General features: G+C 37.0%; 1 protein-coding gene across 2 annotated transcripts in view; it reads left to right on the plus strand.

Moving 5' to 3' along the window:
- Positions 1–10627: 10627 nt before the first annotated feature.
- LOC126475117 (N-acetylneuraminate 9-O-acetyltransferase) overlaps positions 10628–18787 on the plus strand; it is a 243231-nt gene continuing 235071 nt past the window's right edge. Inside the window, exons 1-2 of one of the 2 annotated variants that reach the window (XM_050102705.1) lie at positions 10628–10715; positions 10836–10989. In XM_050102705.1, coding sequence (XP_049958662.1) covers positions 10848–10989 — 142 coding nt within the window. In that variant the 5' untranslated portion in view covers positions 10628–10715; positions 10836–10847. Of the gene's footprint in view, positions 10990–18787 lie in introns of both variants that reach the window. The other variant, XM_050102704.1, reaches the window with a different exon arrangement.

An 18787-nucleotide genomic window follows, 5' to 3' on the forward strand; every position in this document is an offset into this window, starting at 1 on the left:
ACCCCTGGGAAGATCAGTCTGAATTCGAGAGAAATGTAGGGACACATGAAGCAATACAGACCCTATGACTTGTCTTAGACCAGTGTTCTCAAACTTTTTGATAACATGAAACCCCCCCCCCCCCTTTTTTTCGGAAAGTGATCTGCAGGCTCCCTTGCAATGCTATGCAAAATTTCACACAATATTTAAAAAAAATATGTTAATTAGAATTTCCACTGTAAAAAATTAAGAAAAATAATGTTATAAGTAATTTATTCTAAAGAAACAAGAGTATTGCCTAGTGAGTGAAATTTCAATTGAAAATACAGTAACAGTATAGTAATACAGAAAATACAGCAATGCAGTACAGTATGTACAGTACCTAGAAATCAATGTCTTTTTATTTAAAAAATCCACCTGATGAACAATGTTCTGAAATTTGGGGCCACTAATGTGTGGAATTAAATTCTCTGCGCCTTTCCATAATTCCACTGAAATCTGGAATAAGTTTTGCCACCATCAATATTAGGTCTGAATCCACATGAAGACGATTTCATTTTGCGGTTTTGATACTGCGAAGAGCTGTAAAGGTCTACTCAAGTAACTAAGTGGTAGGCAAAGGCATCAAATGTTGCAATGCCTTTTTAGACAACTCTTCATACTCACAATACATATGCAACCAAAAGCTATGAAGTTCCTTTTCCTTGAAAACATTTTTCCATGAAGTATTGCAGGATAGTTCCAATAGCTGTTCTTGTCCTGTGTCAGAAAGATTTCACTATTAGTGAAAGGATCTTCAATCTAACAAATTACCATGTTGAAGAATAGAGAAATATTCTCAAAAACTTATGGATAATGCTATCAAGTATCTTACAAGTGTTCTGCACTCCAGCAGAGAGTTATTCACCCAAAGAATTGACAAAGTCTCTGAGCAGAGGAAATGATGAATTGTTATTGTTCCGTACTCATACTGCCCCCAGCTGCAGTTTCTTAATTGTAGCTTCAACTTTATGCTCAACTTGCATTATGTTAACATTTCTTCCTTGCAGGCCTGAGTTAAATTCACAAGGAGAAAATATCTATGAACAGACCACTTTACACAACCAACCAAAATCACACAATTTCTCACTTGAAAAACACTGCTGCTTCTCAAAGAAACAAAATAGAACTTTCCCTCTTGACAAACAATGCACTTCAGTATGTCAGAAAAGTTGAGTGTGTTCACTGCCAATTTCTTTACATAAAACTGTGAAAAGACGGGAATTTAAAGAATGTGATTTACTGAAATAAACAAGTTTTGTAACTTCAAAGAGAACACATTTGAAATCCATGGGCATTTTTCTCGCTGCTGAATCTTCTCTATGTATGAAGCAATAAGTACACTACTTCTGATGTTAAAGGTTTCAGTCGAGCCATTAGGTCTGTCTTCCAACCTGCAAAAGTACCCTAACAAAGGAAGTATTTATCTCACTTGAAGTAGTCTTTTATAATGGCTGACCAGCTTCAAGGCAGAAATTTAGTAAAGTAAGGAAACATTTAAACGTACAAATGTAACAAAACATTTCAATTTTTTGGAGTTGCAGACCCCCACGGGTCCGCTGACCCCACTTTGAGAAACACTGTCTTAGGCAATCATTTAAGGAAAGGCAAACCTACATTTATAGCATTAGTAGAATTAGAAAAGGCTTTTGACAATGTTGTCTGGAATCCTCTCTTTGAAACTCTGAAGGTAGCAAGGATAAAATACAGGGAGCAAAAGGCTATTTACAACCTGTAAAGAAACCAGACGGCAGTTATAAAGTGGAGGGGCATGAAAGGGCAGCAGTGGTTGAGAAGGGACTGAGACACAGTTGTAGCCTAACCTCGATGTTATTCAGTCTGTACATTGAGCAAGCAGTAAAGGAAGCCAAAGAAAAATTTGGTGCACACTTTAAAACTTTATGGAAAATAAATAAAACTTTGAGGTTTGCTGATGACAACATAATACTGTCAGAGACAGCAAAGGACTTGGAAGAGTTGTTAATATCGAATATAGATTTAAGTGTAAGGGAGTATTTTCTGAAGATATTTGTCTGAAGTGCTGCCATTACGGAACTGAAACATGGACAATAAACAGTTTGGACAAGAATAAAAGAGGTTTTCAACCTGTGGTTCTACACAGGAATGCTGAAGCAGGAAAAAGGATGGATAGTTCACGTAACTAATGAGAAGGTATGGAACAGAATTGAGGAGGAAAGAAATCTGTGGCACAGCTTGACTCAAAGGAGGTATCAGTTGATAGGACATCAAAGCCTCACCAATTTAGTTTTGCAGGGAAAAGTGGGGGTAAAAATCATAGAGGGACACCAAGAGACAAATACATTACTCTCTTAGCAAATTTGATGTTTATGTAATTGATTGATGGCTTTATGCACAGCTGGTGTAGATTATACTCAACAAACAGAATGCTAAAGGTTGTGCTGAATAACTCAGAAAATGTCAGAAAGATAGAAAATTTCAATGACTAGGGAAAGGGGGGAGATCACAAAAAGATCCAACAAGGTTCAATTTTGGATCCACTTCTATTCATTGCATATGTGAATGACCTTCCACTTAAAGGCCAACAAGCAAAATTGGTACATTTTGCAGATGATACTAGTGTTATAATAAATCGAATTAGAGAGAAAACAACAGAAGAGTTGGTAAATGGTATTTTCCAAAGAATTATTAAGTGGTTCATTCAGTTCTGTACAACAAACAAAGTCATATCAACAATTGATGCGGCCCATGAGCAGGATTCAGTAAACAGAGTAGAATGCTCCAAATTTTTTGGGTGTGCGTACCAATGAAAACCTGAATTGGAAGAAGCGGTGGTGGTGGTGATGTCACTCATGGAAAAATTCCTGTAGTAGTTGGTGTTAGAGCTGCACCTTTTTTAGATTGAAGTCAGCTGATAGGTATACCTGCTTGAAGGAAGTCCCTCTAACTAAGGGCACACCTTCTGAGGATGTAATGTTTCCAGGTAGAGAAAGAATTAGCATATTTCATCAAAATATAAGAGGGATTAGAGATAATATTAGTGAACTGCTTATAGATGTTGACTCTGAAATTATTGGTAAATCAGAGCACCACTTACATAATTTGACAATTCAGAGGCTTCCTTTCCAGGATATAGATTAGTTGGCTGTTTCTCAAGGTGTTCCTTGTGGGATGGGGGAGTGACTATGTACATCAAAAACAGTATTCCATTCGAGTCCACAGACGTATTACGACACTGCACCGAACAGATATTGTGCAGGGACAGTTGAATTTAGTGAAACTGAACTTCTAATTTTTGTTGTTTACAGATCCTCTAACTCTGACTTCATGACATTTCTGCTCAACCTAGAGGGGGTTCTTGAGTCACTTTGCAGGAAGTACCAGAAATTAGTTACGCTATATATGGTGACTTCAATATTAATATTGTATATGATGGTGCAGGAAAAAGGATGTTGGTAGATCTCCTAAACTCATTTGATCTGATGCAGATTGTGTTTTTTTCCAATTAGGGTGCAGGGGAATAGTAGCACAGCTATAGACAATATTTTTACCCATTCTTCATTACTAGATGGGCATTCTGTTAGTAAAAGTGTGAATGGCCTTTCAGACCATGATGCACAAATTTTAACACTAAAAGGCTTTTGTACTCAAACCAATGTCATATTTAATTACAAACTATGTAGGAAAGTTAATCCAACAGCAATAGAGAGTTTTGTCAAGGAACAAGAGTGGCAGGATGTTTATAGTGCCGATAACATAGATGATAAATACAATGTTTTCCTTAACACATTTCTCATGCTCTTTGAGAGTTGTTTTCCATTAGAATGTCCTAAACGGGGCACTAGCAATAACAGGCAGCCTGGATGGCTGACAAGTGGGATAAGGATATCTTGTAGAATGAAGTGGGAATTGTATCAAAATGTTAGAAGTAGTCACAATCAAGCTACAGTAGCCCATTACAAACAGTATTGTAAGGTGCTTAAAAATGTTATTAGGAAGGCAAAGCGTATGTGGTAGGCAAATAGAATAGCTAATTCACAGGATAAAATTAAAACCATATCGTCAGTTGTAAATGAAGTGTCTGGTCAGCAGCACAAGGTCAATGATATAAACTCAGTTGGCAGTAAAAATATTTCTGTTACTGATAAAATCAAATATATGTACAGTATTGAACAATCATTTTCTGAGCACTCCAGGTGAATTAATAAAAATTTAGTTTCTACAGGAAATCATATAACTTTCTTGGCAAATGCCTTTCCAAGATTTATGTCTGAAATACTCCTCTGTGATACAGTGGAGAGGGAGATTGAGTCAATAATTAAATCACTGAAGACTAAAGGCTCTCATGGATATGATGGAGCATCTAGCAGAATATTAAAGTACTGTGTTGCACATGTTAGCTCTGTATTTAGCCATATTTGTAATTTTTCCTTTAGGAATGGTCACTTTCCTGAGCAATTAAAGTACTCAGTGATAAAGCTGCTTTATAAAAAGAGAGAAAGGGATATTGTAGATATTTTTAGACTTATTTCTATGCCATCAGTGTTTGCAAAAGTTACTGAAAAGGCTATGTATGTAAGGATAATTGATCATTTTATATCACGCGATTTGCTATTAAATGCACAGTTCGGCTTTAGAAGTCGTTTAACAACTGAAAATGCTACATTCTCTTTTCTCTGTGAGGTACTGGATGGGCTAAACAAAAGGTTTCGAACACTTGCTCCAGAACTTGGGCCATTACAGAATACGGGGAGTGGCTCACAATTGGTTCAACTGTTACTTTAGCAACAAGCAGCAAAAAAGGTCATTATTCACAATGATGATAACAGCTCTGTGATGTGGGGCCTGAGTAGAGTACTGTCAAGTGGAGAGGGGGGGGGGGGGGGGGTTGCCCCAGGGATCAGTGTTGGGGCCACTCCTTTTCCTTATTTATATAAATGATATACCCTCTCGTATTACAGGTAACTCTAAAATACTTCTGTTTGCTGATGACACTAGCTTGGTAGTAACGGATGTTGTGTGCAACATAGGCTTGGTTTCAAATAGTGCTTGTAGAAAATAAACTAACACTAAATCACAGTAAGACTCAGTTTTTACAGTTTCTAACACACAATTCAACAAAACCTTAAGTTTTGATTTCACAGAAAGGGCATATGATTAGTGAAAATGAGCAGTTCAAGTTTCTAGGTGTTCAGATGGACAGTAAGCTGCCATGGAAAGCCCACGTTCAGGATCTTGTTCAAAGACTTAATACTGCCATTTTTACTATTCGCATGGTACAGAAGTGAGTGATCATTCAACACGAAAATTAGTCTACTTTGCTTATTTTCATTCACTTATATCGAACGGTATTATATTTTGCGGTAACTCTTCCCATTCTGAAAGGATATTTTTGGCTAAGAAACAGGCGGTTCAAGCAAAAACTGGTGTAAGTTCATGTTGATCCCTGTTCACGAGTCTGGGTATTTTGACATTGGCCTCTCAAAAAATACGCGCTTTCAAATTGAAACTGAAGAATTTCCTCATGGGTCACTCCTTCTAGTCTGTTGAGGAGTTCCTTGAAAAATTAAGCTGATTCTTATTGTATTGTTGATTGGGTTTACTTAAGCTTATGGACTGACTTTTTTCGGGTCCAGAAACATTTATTTTTATCTATTATTACTTTTATGTTGTAATTTCATGTACTGGCACATTCGCTGACCATGGAGATTTGCTCCTCAATTTGGTACTACGGAACGTGATGTGTAAATAAATAATGTGTAAATAATGACTGTAAGCTGACTCATTCTGCTTCATTTTGATAAGAGAATCATTCAAATTATCTATGGAATGTGTAACTAACTAGCTAGTTAGTTAAATGCAAGCAGATTCAGAAGGATGTAGGTTGCAGCAGTTATTTGAAGATGAAGAGGTTTGCACAAGATACAGTAGCATGGAGAGCTGCAGCAATGAAATCTCTGGAGTGAAGACCACCACCACCACCGACAAAAACAACAACAACAACAACGAAGACAAAAATTATGGCCTAATGGTATGAGGGTAGACTAGAAAATGTGCAGGAGTAATATGGACATTTATAGCTAAGAACTGATGTAAGGAGAAGTCTCTTGGAGGTCTTTGTCAATAAATGGATTCAAATGACCTATGAAAATTAACAAACTCTTTTTTTCCTTTTGGAAATGTAACACCTCTACTGGAAGATGTAACATAGTTTTGTGAAAGCAATAAATAGAATGTAAGAATAAAATATTTGCTGATAAGAAGTATGGCCTCATAAGTACCTGTGATTAGAGTTTAATGACAAAATAATAGCAAGGTTATTAGAGATGGAGTTCAATACAGCCTTGGACGAAGATGGTAAATGAAATTTGGTATGATCTTGTTTAAAGAACAATTTCAGCACTTATAATTTGCACCAACTTTCTATGGGAATCCATAATGTAAATGCACCATTCAACTTGATAAAAAAAAAAAAAAAAAAAAAAAAAAAAAAAAATTACCATTGGAGATTGAAAATTATGAGTCAAGGGTTAGAGAATAGTGTCAGCTCATTAAATATGAGAATAATACTTTGTGGCGATTTTAACATTGATTTATCAAAAAACAGTAATGCTAAACTTGATTTGTTAAACATGACCAAATCCTTTAATATGATCCCCACAATACACTCTCCAACAAGATCAACAGAGCATAGTGATTCAATAATTGATCAAATCTTCATAACTGATACTGGTTACAAATTCACTGGCGAAGTACTGAGCATGGGATACAGTGACCATGATGCTCAGCTACTAAGCGTTGACATGGAAAATAGTAAAATCAGCCCCAAAAAAGTATTTCAAAGAAGAAACTTTTCAGATGGCAATATTAGGATTTTTAACTTTCTATTACCTAAGGAAAATTGGGACAGTGTTTACATGCAAACAACTGTTGATAATATGTTCTTAAGCTTCCATAACACCTTCCTTTATTACTTTAATACAGCATTTCCTTTTGAAACAAAAACTTCAATCAATCAAAATAGAAAGTCGTGGGTAGCAAAAGGAATCAAAATTTCTAGTGAGAGAAACAGATTTCTCCAATATTGCTCCAAAAAATACATAGTCACTGAAGAATTTTCTGACTATTGTAAAGCCTACAAAAAAACTTATCTTAGAGTGATTAGACAGGCAAAACTTTTATGGAATGACAATTTCATAAGAAACTCTTCAAACAAAATGAAAGCTATGTGGAAAGTTATTAAAAAAGAAACTTGTAGTTCAACACCTAAAAAGGAAAACATTTCTCTAACACTTAATGACTCTAAGGTCACAGATCCATACACAGTTGTAAACAAGTTCAATGAATATTTCACCTCACTAGCAGAAGATCTCATTCAGGCAAACTGCAAGGTATCGTTCTTCAATTCCACCAATACGTCAAACAGCACTAATGCTACAATGTTTGTTTATGAAACAAACCCTGATGAAATTATGAACATAATAAAATTGTTACGCAATAAAATCTCTAGTGGCTATGATGAAGTACCTGACCTCATATTAAAGGTGTGTGCTCCCCATATAGTAAAGCCATTATCAACCATCTACAACCAATCATTAAAAACTGGCATTTTTCCAGATGCTCTCAAAATAGCTAAAGTCTCACCATTACTAAAGAAAGGTTCCTCTGATTTAGTATCCAATTATAGACCATTATCCATATTAAGCATCTTTTCAAAAATCCTGGAAAAACATTTTTATGACAGGCTTATAAATTTCATAAAAAACCACGCACCAATCAGCATTCAACAACATGGTTTTAGTAAATCTTTATCCACCCAGACAGCAATTTTTGAACTGTTGGACCACATACTGAAATCAATTGACCAACATAATATAGCTGCAGGTATCTTCTTAGATCTCTCTAAAGCCTTTGACGTACTAGATCATAAAATACTGCTTGCTAAATTGGAAAGAAGAGGAATAAGAGGTGTGGCTCACAACTGGCTATGCTCTTACCTACAAAACCGCAGACAGAAGGTATCATTTCAATACGATATTAATGTACAGAATAAAATAAATAACACAGTTTTCCTCTCGGAGGAAAGAACAATAAGATATGGTGTTCCCCAGGGTTCTGTTCTAGGGCCATTACTTTTCCTCATTTACATAGATGATCTTGTTGAACGTATGAGCCCACAAAAAACTATCCTGTTTGTTGATGATACAAGCATAGTGTTGACTGGATCTAGCCCTGAATTCCTTCAGACAATATCTGATAACTCTATGGAAAAACTTTCTGAGTGGTTTAACAAAAATGGCCTAATTGTTAATAGTGGGAAAACTGTATGTATCAACTTCCATCTAATTCCCACATCCAGTCAAAAAACTATCCAAGTAAAGTTAAATAATGATAAAATTGAAAATGCAAATGCAACAAAAATTTTTGGGTCTATGGGTCCAACAAAATTTAAAATGGGACACACATATAAACAACTTATCAAAGAAACTCTCATCATTGTGCTATGGACTAAGAATACTAAAATCTACTACAAGTAAATCCACACTAATGCAAGCATACCATGCGCAGTTCCACTCATTGCTCTGCTATGGAATCATCTTTTGGGGAAATTCAACTCACAGCACAAATATATTTAAACTACAAAAAAGAGCACTGAGGATAATCTGTGGCCTCAAAAAGTTGGAATCCTGTAAATGTCAATTTACAAAACTTAATGTTCTAAGCATCCCATCCCTATTCATTCAAGAAACAATCCTATTCACCAGGGAATACCTCTCAAGAACAGGCAAATTAATCCGAAACAATGATATACACGCTCATTATACCAGAGGGCAATCTAATATCCATCAAATTTTTTCAAGGACATCATCATACCAAAAATATATAACTCATCTGGGTGTCGTATTACACAATAAAACTCCAGAACAAATAAAAACTGCTCCAGATCCAATATTTAAAAATAAACTAAAGGCATTTCTGACAAAGCACTGTTTCTATTCAGTACAAGAATTCCTGGAAATTAAAAATTATAAAGTTTCTTTGTAAAATACTGTGATTAGAGTAAAACATTCTGTAGGCAAAATAATAACCTAATTTCTACTATACACAACTATGTTTCAGTTTCACTTCCCAAAATTTTTCAACTCGCTTTTGAATGTACAAGTACACATTCTATTAGTATTAAAACTTAATTGTCTGTGAAATCTCAATGTTAATTTCATGTTTAATGTAGTTTTTAAATGACATTGTCCTTCTGTTGTGTTTCCAGTTGACATTTTCACTATTCTGTAATCTCAGTGATTACTTGTGTAAATTTAAAGTAGCACTACATTGCCTACATGTTTCTTAGTTCCCCATGTAAATTGTTTGTATTCTCTGTATGTGAAGTTACTATATTTATCAACGAACAATTTTGTGTACATTTTTTTAAATGGCAGTCCATTGCCTATTTTTTTCTCCAAACTACATATTTGTTAAGAAAAATGACTTGTCCTATATCATGTGTTTGTACAATATGTGATCCACAGGATAAATAAATAAATAAAACATTCGCCGGACAGTAATGGTCACAATACACAAATCGATAATTTAAGATAATGAAGCTACCACGGTCAGGAGCTAACCGTGTTCACTTTCCACAACATGTTTATGAGACTTTAAGGATCGATCTAATGTTCAGTGCACTAATACAGGTTACCTTCCCGCTGTTTTCCTTATATAGGACTACAAATGAGGAATGCGGATATAATTCTCTGGAGTTTTACTGTCATGATCTCAATAAACACTAAGCAATTATTGCGATCAAGACTATGAAAAATATGATGCGCATAGACTACGAATGACGTGTTTTGTACCGTAGCAGCCTTAATGTATCGTTACGGGTCCTGGTGCGTTATTGCAACTGAATTACTACCTCACATGTCATCAAATGAAATAAGAGTGAAATAATTACATGTGGGGAAAGAAACGACTCACCTCGATTAATGGTGTTTAGACATTGTCCAAATTGGTTGACCGGAATCGCCCTGGCAAGCAGAGGTAATTACTCTGTAGCCGAAATAATATTCCAACTGATTTAACACATAAACTGCAGAGTTATATAAGGTTATTTCATCTTTATTTGAATTCGTGGGACCTGGTCGCATATGCGAACTTATTAGATCAGCTTCTTGCAAAGGGAGACCATACACTTTAGTGTTAGCCATTCCTAGAGTTCCACGTACAATTACGTATGGCATTTCTGTTAGAAAAGTTATCTGCAAATTACACGAGACCAAATGTTCCTTTAATGAAACACTGGAATCAAACTCTACAACATCCCAATCATTTCAAACGTAGCCAATACAATTCAGATGAAAACAAACACATCATGGACGCCGGCTGATACCATAGACTTTGCTAGTGCCGGCGAATGTCAGATGCGCACCGCATGCATATTTCCACTTTATGTATTTACCCAATCAAAAATATCTTCGTACTTTATTACAAAATGAACGCCAGTTTAGAACATCAACTATGTGTTACATTTTAAAAATCACTTTGCAGCAGTAATATTAAATGAGCAACTACAGTTCGACAAGACTAATACAGCGAGTGAAAGGCTCGTCTTTCGCTGCATCTTTGAGCAGCTGTACAGTGTAGCAGATAAATAGTAAATAATGCCATCTTCCTACAGTCTGTCTGTGGTTCGTTGTTATGACAGTTGCGGAGTGGGAACTGTAAGTTATGGTCGGTGGTCATGAATAGACGAGTGAAACGAGATAGTCTTAAATTTAGGAAGAGGGACGATGAATAGCATGCTTGTTACGGTTGCTAATAAACACCTGTTTCATTTATAGTGATCAAATACTATGTCGTCCGATTCATTTAGTGAGCATGGGAAGTCAGCAACCGAGATTATACAACAGATTAACGCAAAAAATACAAAAATACTTGCGTGTATTCTCGTTATTGGATTCATTGTGTATCACGGTTTACTGCATTGGAGATACGGTAAGTGTGTCTCTTAAATATTGACTATATTAGGTATGCATTTCATGAGATCGTAGGTGAGACACTGGGTTTTCTGCCGATACTTCAGTTTCTTTCGTACATTGTGTTAATGGTCTAACATACAGTAAGACCTCAACCAAGAATTTTTTAGTAAATTAAACCACCTAGACTACAGAATGGTTGGCTATCAGTAAAAACATTATCTTTTGATACCTGTAAATATTTTGGAGTAAGTCGGCAGTGTATACATGTAAATATTTTGGAGTAAGTCGGCAGTGTATACATTCTGAGACAGGGTTAGCAACGAAAACGTGTGTGACGATTCGTTTTCCTCATTTCAATAGTCAGGCAGGTTGGCTGTTGGGAATACCCAGTTTTGGCCTCGTCTCCCCAATTACTCTGCCTTGACGTTTCTAATTTTTCGCATTTAGTAATAGTCTTTCATTATACATTCTTCCCAGATGACCATTCTTTCACCGAAGCTGTTCAGTTATAATTGTGTTTTTATTGCCTTGTTTCTATTTAGGCCTATATCTGTTCTCGGACATCCGTTACTGTCAAGAAACACTCTGCGTTCACTTTCATACACTAGCATAGGGTTTGCATCCACCTAGGTTTTCATTAATGTCTCAGCAAACATTTTTGTTCAAGGTGTGACCAAGTTCTTTATCAAAGACATCTTTTGGATTTTGTTTCGGAAAGCAGTACAAACCTAGGCAATGTTTTGTCAAATCAAGGTATGCTGTTGCATTCTGCTGTTACTAATAAGGCATTACTTATTGCACAGTCTTCCGATTATAGTGCCCATTGTAGAGCATTAATTTAGGTGCAGGGATTTTGTGTTCCATGTTTTTGTAGCAAATTTCTATAAGTCCAGCTGCCGATATTGTCAAACTTTCTCCTATTCAGATGCACATAATGTGCTTTGGGGCTTTCCACTTACTTATCCCAAGGTTCAAGTTACTGAGTCCATTACAATGTGGGTGTTTCTTCAACCATCATAATGTGAAGATGTTTTCCGACATAACTGCAAATTAATTTATTGATTTTTTTGTTAAAAAAAGCCATTGCTTCCTCATGATAGTATTAATCAGTGGAAAACCATCACTCTGTATTTGAATGACAATTGATCGGTTGTCCCAGTAAGGGTTTTGAATGCCCTTGCCCCACATGCATAGTTGATGTATGACTTACGTAGCAGTTCATGACAAACAACGGAACACGTTGTTAAGATTTGAGCTGTTTCCTGACATGGCAAGGATGGTGACAAGAAATCTAAGAAAATGCTAAATCTTAAAGATTTTGTGCATAAAATCCCTTAACAGTCCAGACCACAATATTTTAACAATCATTGATTACTAGATTTGTCTGAAGAAGCATCCATCTTCCGATAAATGAATAAAATGAGTGCAGTGTCTAATCACAAGATTGGATGCAGACAGATTGTCATCAATACAACACATTCTTGTTCCCAAACCCCCTAACGACCGGAAAAGTTTTACATGTTACAAATCGATGAAACATGATGTAAGAAATACCTTTCATATTCAAACACTTAAGAATGTCATACACACTGTACATCAATATTATATCACTTAATGTCTTTATTCAGTCTTGTAATTAGACACTATACTCAACTTATTAATCGATCTGAAGATGGCTTATTGCTCATCTGGAATTGGTAATCAGTGAGGTAGGTAGTTCCTTGTTCCACGAGCCATTTACAGAATAATTCGTAGTAATGTGGAATGAGCCATTTTACATTCACATCACAAACTGATTTGTAAATATAGCTAAATGCTGAACATTTATAAGTGGTTTTTCCCCCCTCTCAATACTTCACACATTGCAATAATAGAAATTCTTGTATAGAATAAAGAGTATTATTCAGGAGAAGCTTTTTTTGCTCAGTTTTCAAATTTCACTTTGTTAGACATTTTCTATCCCAGGGTGAGTGATCAGAAATTGTAATTGCAGCATTGTGCACCCTTTTTGTGCTTGAGACAACCTTACTGTGGAATAATGAATATCATTTTTTCCCTCTAGTATTGAAATTACGTAAGTTATAGTCCTTTTTGAACTGCAGTGGATTATTTACAGCAAACTTTATCAGGGAATAAATGTACTGTGAAGCAGTAGTCAGAATGCTCAGTCCCTTAAACGGATGTCGACAAGATGATTTTGGGTGAGCACCACATTATTATTATTACAGCTCATTTTTGAGCAATAAATACTTTCTTGAAGTTGAGTCAACCCAGAACAGTATTCCATATGACATTATTGAATGAACATATGCAGAATATGTTAACTTTGATTCAAAGTGCAGATGTGTCTGAGCTGAGTTGCTTTAGGTGCTATAAAATGTACTTTTTCCAGTTTAAATTCTTGTCAGTATGGACACCAAAGACATTTGAAGTTTTCCACACCATGTTGTTAGACTTATCATTGGCGTAGTACCCCTAGATGTGCAGAACTGAATATGTTGTCTTTTTAAAATTGAGGATGAGGCCATTCAGAGAAAACCAGCCAATAACACTTAAAGAACCTTGTTTACCATCTCTTCTGTCACTAGTTTCATTTGCAAAAAGAACTAATTGCACTTGTTGTATGTTAGATGGGAGATCGTTTACATATAGGCCTATGAGGAACAATAGTGGACCTAAGGTTGAGTCCTGGGAACACGATTTCTCTCCAGTCAGAATAATGTTCATGGACAGCATTGGTTGAATTACTAAGTATAACTTCTGAATTCTTTGAGGTGTGATATTATTCATTGGTTGACTGTACCATCAGTCCCAATAAAACTTCAGTTTATCTAGGACAATACTGTAATGGACAAAACTATAAGGAAACACGAAGCAGAAGTCAGAGTACAGAACTGCAGCTAATGCCGGAATTGGGCTACAAGCCATGGACATTGACCGCAGCTAGTCATCGCCCATGCCTGGTCAGCAGCAGCAGTCTTTGACGCAATTCTATGCGTCAGTGTCATGGGGTCAGCCTTCGAAAAGTCACTTTGGCTTCATTGACTTCTGTATTGTCAATGCGTGCTGTGTGTTTTGCTAGACCCTGGCCATTGCCCTGTTCTAGAGCGTTCACAGTGGTTCACGAATGTAGCCCTTTCACGAATTTAGCACCAAGAAAAATCATTTAAACCCTGGCCCTACTAAGTACATTATGTTCAGCATGGTAAGGCCACCCATTAATCCTTCTGTGTGATAGTCATCACTACGAGTCTACTGAAGCTGCCTTGAAGTCTTCACTGTAACTGTGCAACCGCCAAATTGTGATCCATAGACCATCCAGTCTGGACAGCTTGAATAGCACCACTACCCTCCAGCTCTTGGCACAGTCTTTAACTCCGGGCAGTGCCATTGCTACACCACTGGGGCACTGCATTCTACAACAAAATACAGGATGTCACTACCTTGCTCCGCACTGCAGTTGCAGCTTTGCCGCATGTTGAGTCTGCGCTGTCGTTATCAAGTCAGCACAATGTGTCTGAATTCCTCAGTGTAAGCAACTCGCATCCCTGCATCTTTTGCAGTTACCTCACCTGCTGCTTAGGATGGAATATTATATGAAGAAGAAACCGTACTTAAATGACTACTAGCTGTATAGAACAATTAAAGACATGTTCATGGAGGAATCAAGTTGAATGGCTGAACAAAGGGCTGTGCATATGTGCACCGCTGGTCTGTGTGCCGCTTCCCCGTAGTCTCACCTGTCTTCGAAACCACCAAAGGAGCTTACCACACCCACAGGAAGACTAGAACCCATCCTGACAAGCAAGAACTGCACATGTTTCACTACTGTTTCCTTGCAGGTATCTCTGGTCCACTACATTTTGGCACCCAGTGGGGGTGATTATGTCTGCACCTGTTATAATATAGTCAAACAATGGAAAATCCAGCATGGAATATAAAAATACTCTTATAATAATGTGGTTCACAAAGTCAAATGCCCGAGATAGCTACACAGAAAATACCAACTGGCACTATTTTATTATGTAATGCTTGTAAAATTTGGTGAGTGAACATGTAAAAGGCATAAGTAGAACAACTCTTCTGAAATCCAAACAGTGTTTTGCTGAGAATGTTATTGTTGCTCAGGTAGGATACCATTCTAGAATACATCACTTACTCAAAAATTTTGGAAAATTTGTCAGCAGTTAAACATGTCAGTAGTTTTTGACATCTCTCTTATAATCTTTCTGAAAGAGGGGTTTAACAATGGCATATTTCAGTTTCTCTGGAAAAATACCTTGAGTTAATGATGTGTTACATGTTTAGGACTAGACAGGGCTTATTGTATGAGAATAAATCTTTAGTACACTATTGCAAACATCATCAAAACCAGATGAATTTTTATTTTTGAGTGTCTATATAATTTTCTTAATTTTAGAAGGAGAAGTTGGTAGCACATTTGGGTCGACAGAAGCGTCCGATCCAACGCGTCGGCTTTGACCCGTGACATAAGGGTGTTGTCGTGTGTGACGTCATGATGGCGTGGAGTTTGGTTTGAGTGTGGCTGTCTCCAGTTCTGTTTTATCTTATTTTATTTACTTTTCTGATCTGTTCGTTCTATCTCGTGAGATTTTTTTAAAATCTAAAAACACTTATTACTTATTTTAATTATCTGTTTCCTCGAATTTCTGTTTTAGTTTATTATATTTATCTTTCTGAGCTGTTCGTTCTATCCCTTGAGATTTTTTTTTAAAAAGGCAAAAAACATTAATCAGCTACTGAAGCATCTTTATCTTCTATGGGTTGCAGGGGTTACGACCCCTGGGGAGGTGGGTGGGTATTCATGCATGGCTGTCTTCACTTACACGTTGTAGCTACGCAAGGCGTCTAAATTTGTGGGACTAGTGTAGCAGGGGATACAACCCGTCGGCTTTGGACAATGACGTCACAAGTCGCCAAATGAGAAGCGATTCTTCTTAGTGTTGTAGCTCCCTTCAGTAGCTGATAAGTGTTTTTTGGCTTTTTTTAAAAAAAAATCTCATGAGATAGAATAAACAGATCCACTTTATTAAGCAATCAGTAAAAAGACGAAACTGAAACATAACAGCAAAAGCGAAAATGGTAAACTGCTCTCTGGCGACTTGTGACGTCATTGTCCAAAGCCGACGGGTTGTATCCCCTGCTACACTAGACCCAAATTTGTTTATATTTAGTTTGCCCCCCAACCAAAACACCCCATTTCCCGCGCTTGTCCCGTTAGTGTCATTAGGCTTCTTGTGGAGAGTGTGTGTGTTTGTTTTTGTTTCCGCCATATTTGTGACGTCATGTGTCAAAGCAGACGGGTGGGATCGGACGCTTCAGTATTTCCGCACATTCATATGATTGAATTTTATGAGAGCTACTTTTTCAGTGTATGCTCATGAATTGTTTGTCCTTATACTTAATACTGCATTTGAGAAATAATATATATTTGTTACCTGTGACTCATCAGTATAGCCATTCAGTTAGTTCAATAGTGATGTTATACTGTCCTGTGGCTGGTTGTTCTTTCTCTCATTTCACTACATTCCATATAGCCGTAATGTACGTTATCAGAAGTGTTGATTTCTGACATTGTGGGCATGTTCCTTGATTTTTAAATAACCTTTCTTAGTAACTTTGAATAGTTTTTTGTGTACAACTATTGCAGTATATCTGTTTATTCTTGCCAACAGATTCATTTCCCTTTTCCTTTCACAAGACACTTTAATCCCTCTAGTGATTAGTGAGTCATGGTTTTTTACACAGCTGTTTAGTGTCACCCTGATTTTTAAAATATTGTGATCTAGACTATAAAGAATTTTATATAAACAATCTTTCATGTTTAACATTATTAAGATTTTGCAATTATATAACACAGCATTTTTAAGTTCACCTCACAATTTTAGATATTTAAAATGCAAAGTGTCACCAAGATGTGACAGCGATTGGGTGTCTCCACCTACTGTGAACGGGTCAGTTATGGTTTGGTGTTGGAGCTTGGTGATGTTTTGGAAGGCAGAAACAAGAGGTTCTGCCTATGATGATAACGCCCAGAAACAGTTGAAAGAAGCTGAAGAAAATTATTGTTTTCTTCTATTCTGTTCAGTGGTTTGGTTTGGAGATGTTCTGATTAATAAGAGATCTGTTCTTACAGTGTTGTAATTCTTACATAATAGCAGAAAAGTACAGAGCAGTTATGTCATTTGGTATCTTGAATACTATAAAGCTCTCTTCCCTTCCTCGACCCGCTGCAGATGGTGGAGAAGTCAGACAACAAGAGTTGGTGGGACTGCATAGCACGTCTACTGCCTCAAGAGAATTCTGGAAAGATGACAGCATAAGAAAATAGTTAAGATAGAAACATCAGCAGTGGCATCACAGTGGTAGATAGTTTGAAAGGTAACACATTTTTTATTTGATCAGTACAACTATGAATGGCACTGTTACAAGCCAGAGGTGGCAGCAGACCTTTTAACTGGTGAGAGTCACTTAATCAGATTTAAGTTGACTTGCATCTGTTCATCATCTGATCTTCCATCAGGGATGAGACTCATCAGGAATTGTTGTGTACCCCTTCATTAGTTAACCCAGTGGTGTTGAGACATCAGACATGATGTCTAAGATTGCATTGTTTTGGGTACATAAATTACAGTACATGGTGAAGAAAGCTCAATGCTTGACTGTCATCAGACTCGCTGAGATGTGTTAGAGCTTGTAGCCTCATCTGCAACAAAATGTTCATTACTGGTGCACTTTCGGGTGCTGGTTGGTATCCAGGTTGAAAGTATGCATAACAGCACAGCTTGAAGCACCTGAAGAGAGCTGTCATTACTTGCCAAAATATTATGCATAAAATGGAATAAACACCCACAGCATACCATTAATGAATCACACAGAGAAATCCTTAGAGTTAACAACGTTAAATGTTGGTGCAAGGAGCTTATTCGGAAACCAGGTGGGATATATCAGTTGCAGACCCCCTACATCCAGTATGCTAACTACAGCATATGAAAGCATTGCCCTGTCTGCTATGCATACATGATCTTTAGGAGGTGCATGTGTTGTTAGTGACATCCACAGAGTTCTTAGAGTAATTTGTGATGGCAGTGTCTATCGTGTGGAGCCACAGCTCTGCTCATTGAGCACTTAACCTTATTGCTCACCATCTATTCCCAAATGAGAATCAAGAAGTTTGGTAAACAGGGGTGTAGCATGCATCATCCACCAGAGACATTTACCAAAGTCCTTATAATCGAGGGTAAATCGTATCGTCCTTCACACCTAAGAAAGAAATGCAGCACTTGTAACATCATAATAGGATGACACTTTGTTTCACAGGATATTGTGAATTGTGATTTATTAGTCTCATAACATACATAATTTAAATCATTTGATTCAGGTACAGGAGACACGTCAAAATTCTGGTAAAGTTTTATCATATACATACAAGACCTAATTTTAACAAATGGTACCATATCAATAATACACTCCTGGAAATTGAAATAAGAACACCGTGAATTCATTGTCCCAGGAAGGGGAAACTTTATTGACACATTCCTGGGGTCAGATACATCACATGATCACACTGACAGAACCACAGGCACATAGACACAGGCAACAGAGCATGCACAATGTCGGCACTAGTACAGTGTATATCCACCTTTCGCAGCAATGCAGGCTGCTATTCTCCCATGGAGACGATCGTAGAGATGCTGGATGTAGTCCTGTGGAACGGCTTGCCATGCCATTTCCACCTGGCGCCTGAGTTGGACCAGCGTTCGTGCTGGACGTGCAGACCGCGTGAGACGACG

The sequence above is a fragment of the Schistocerca serialis genome, chromosome 4, assembly GCF_023864345.2.
Source record: "Schistocerca serialis cubense isolate TAMUIC-IGC-003099 chromosome 4, iqSchSeri2.2, whole genome shotgun sequence".
NCBI lineage: Eukaryota > Metazoa > Arthropoda > Insecta > Orthoptera > Acrididae > Schistocerca > Schistocerca serialis.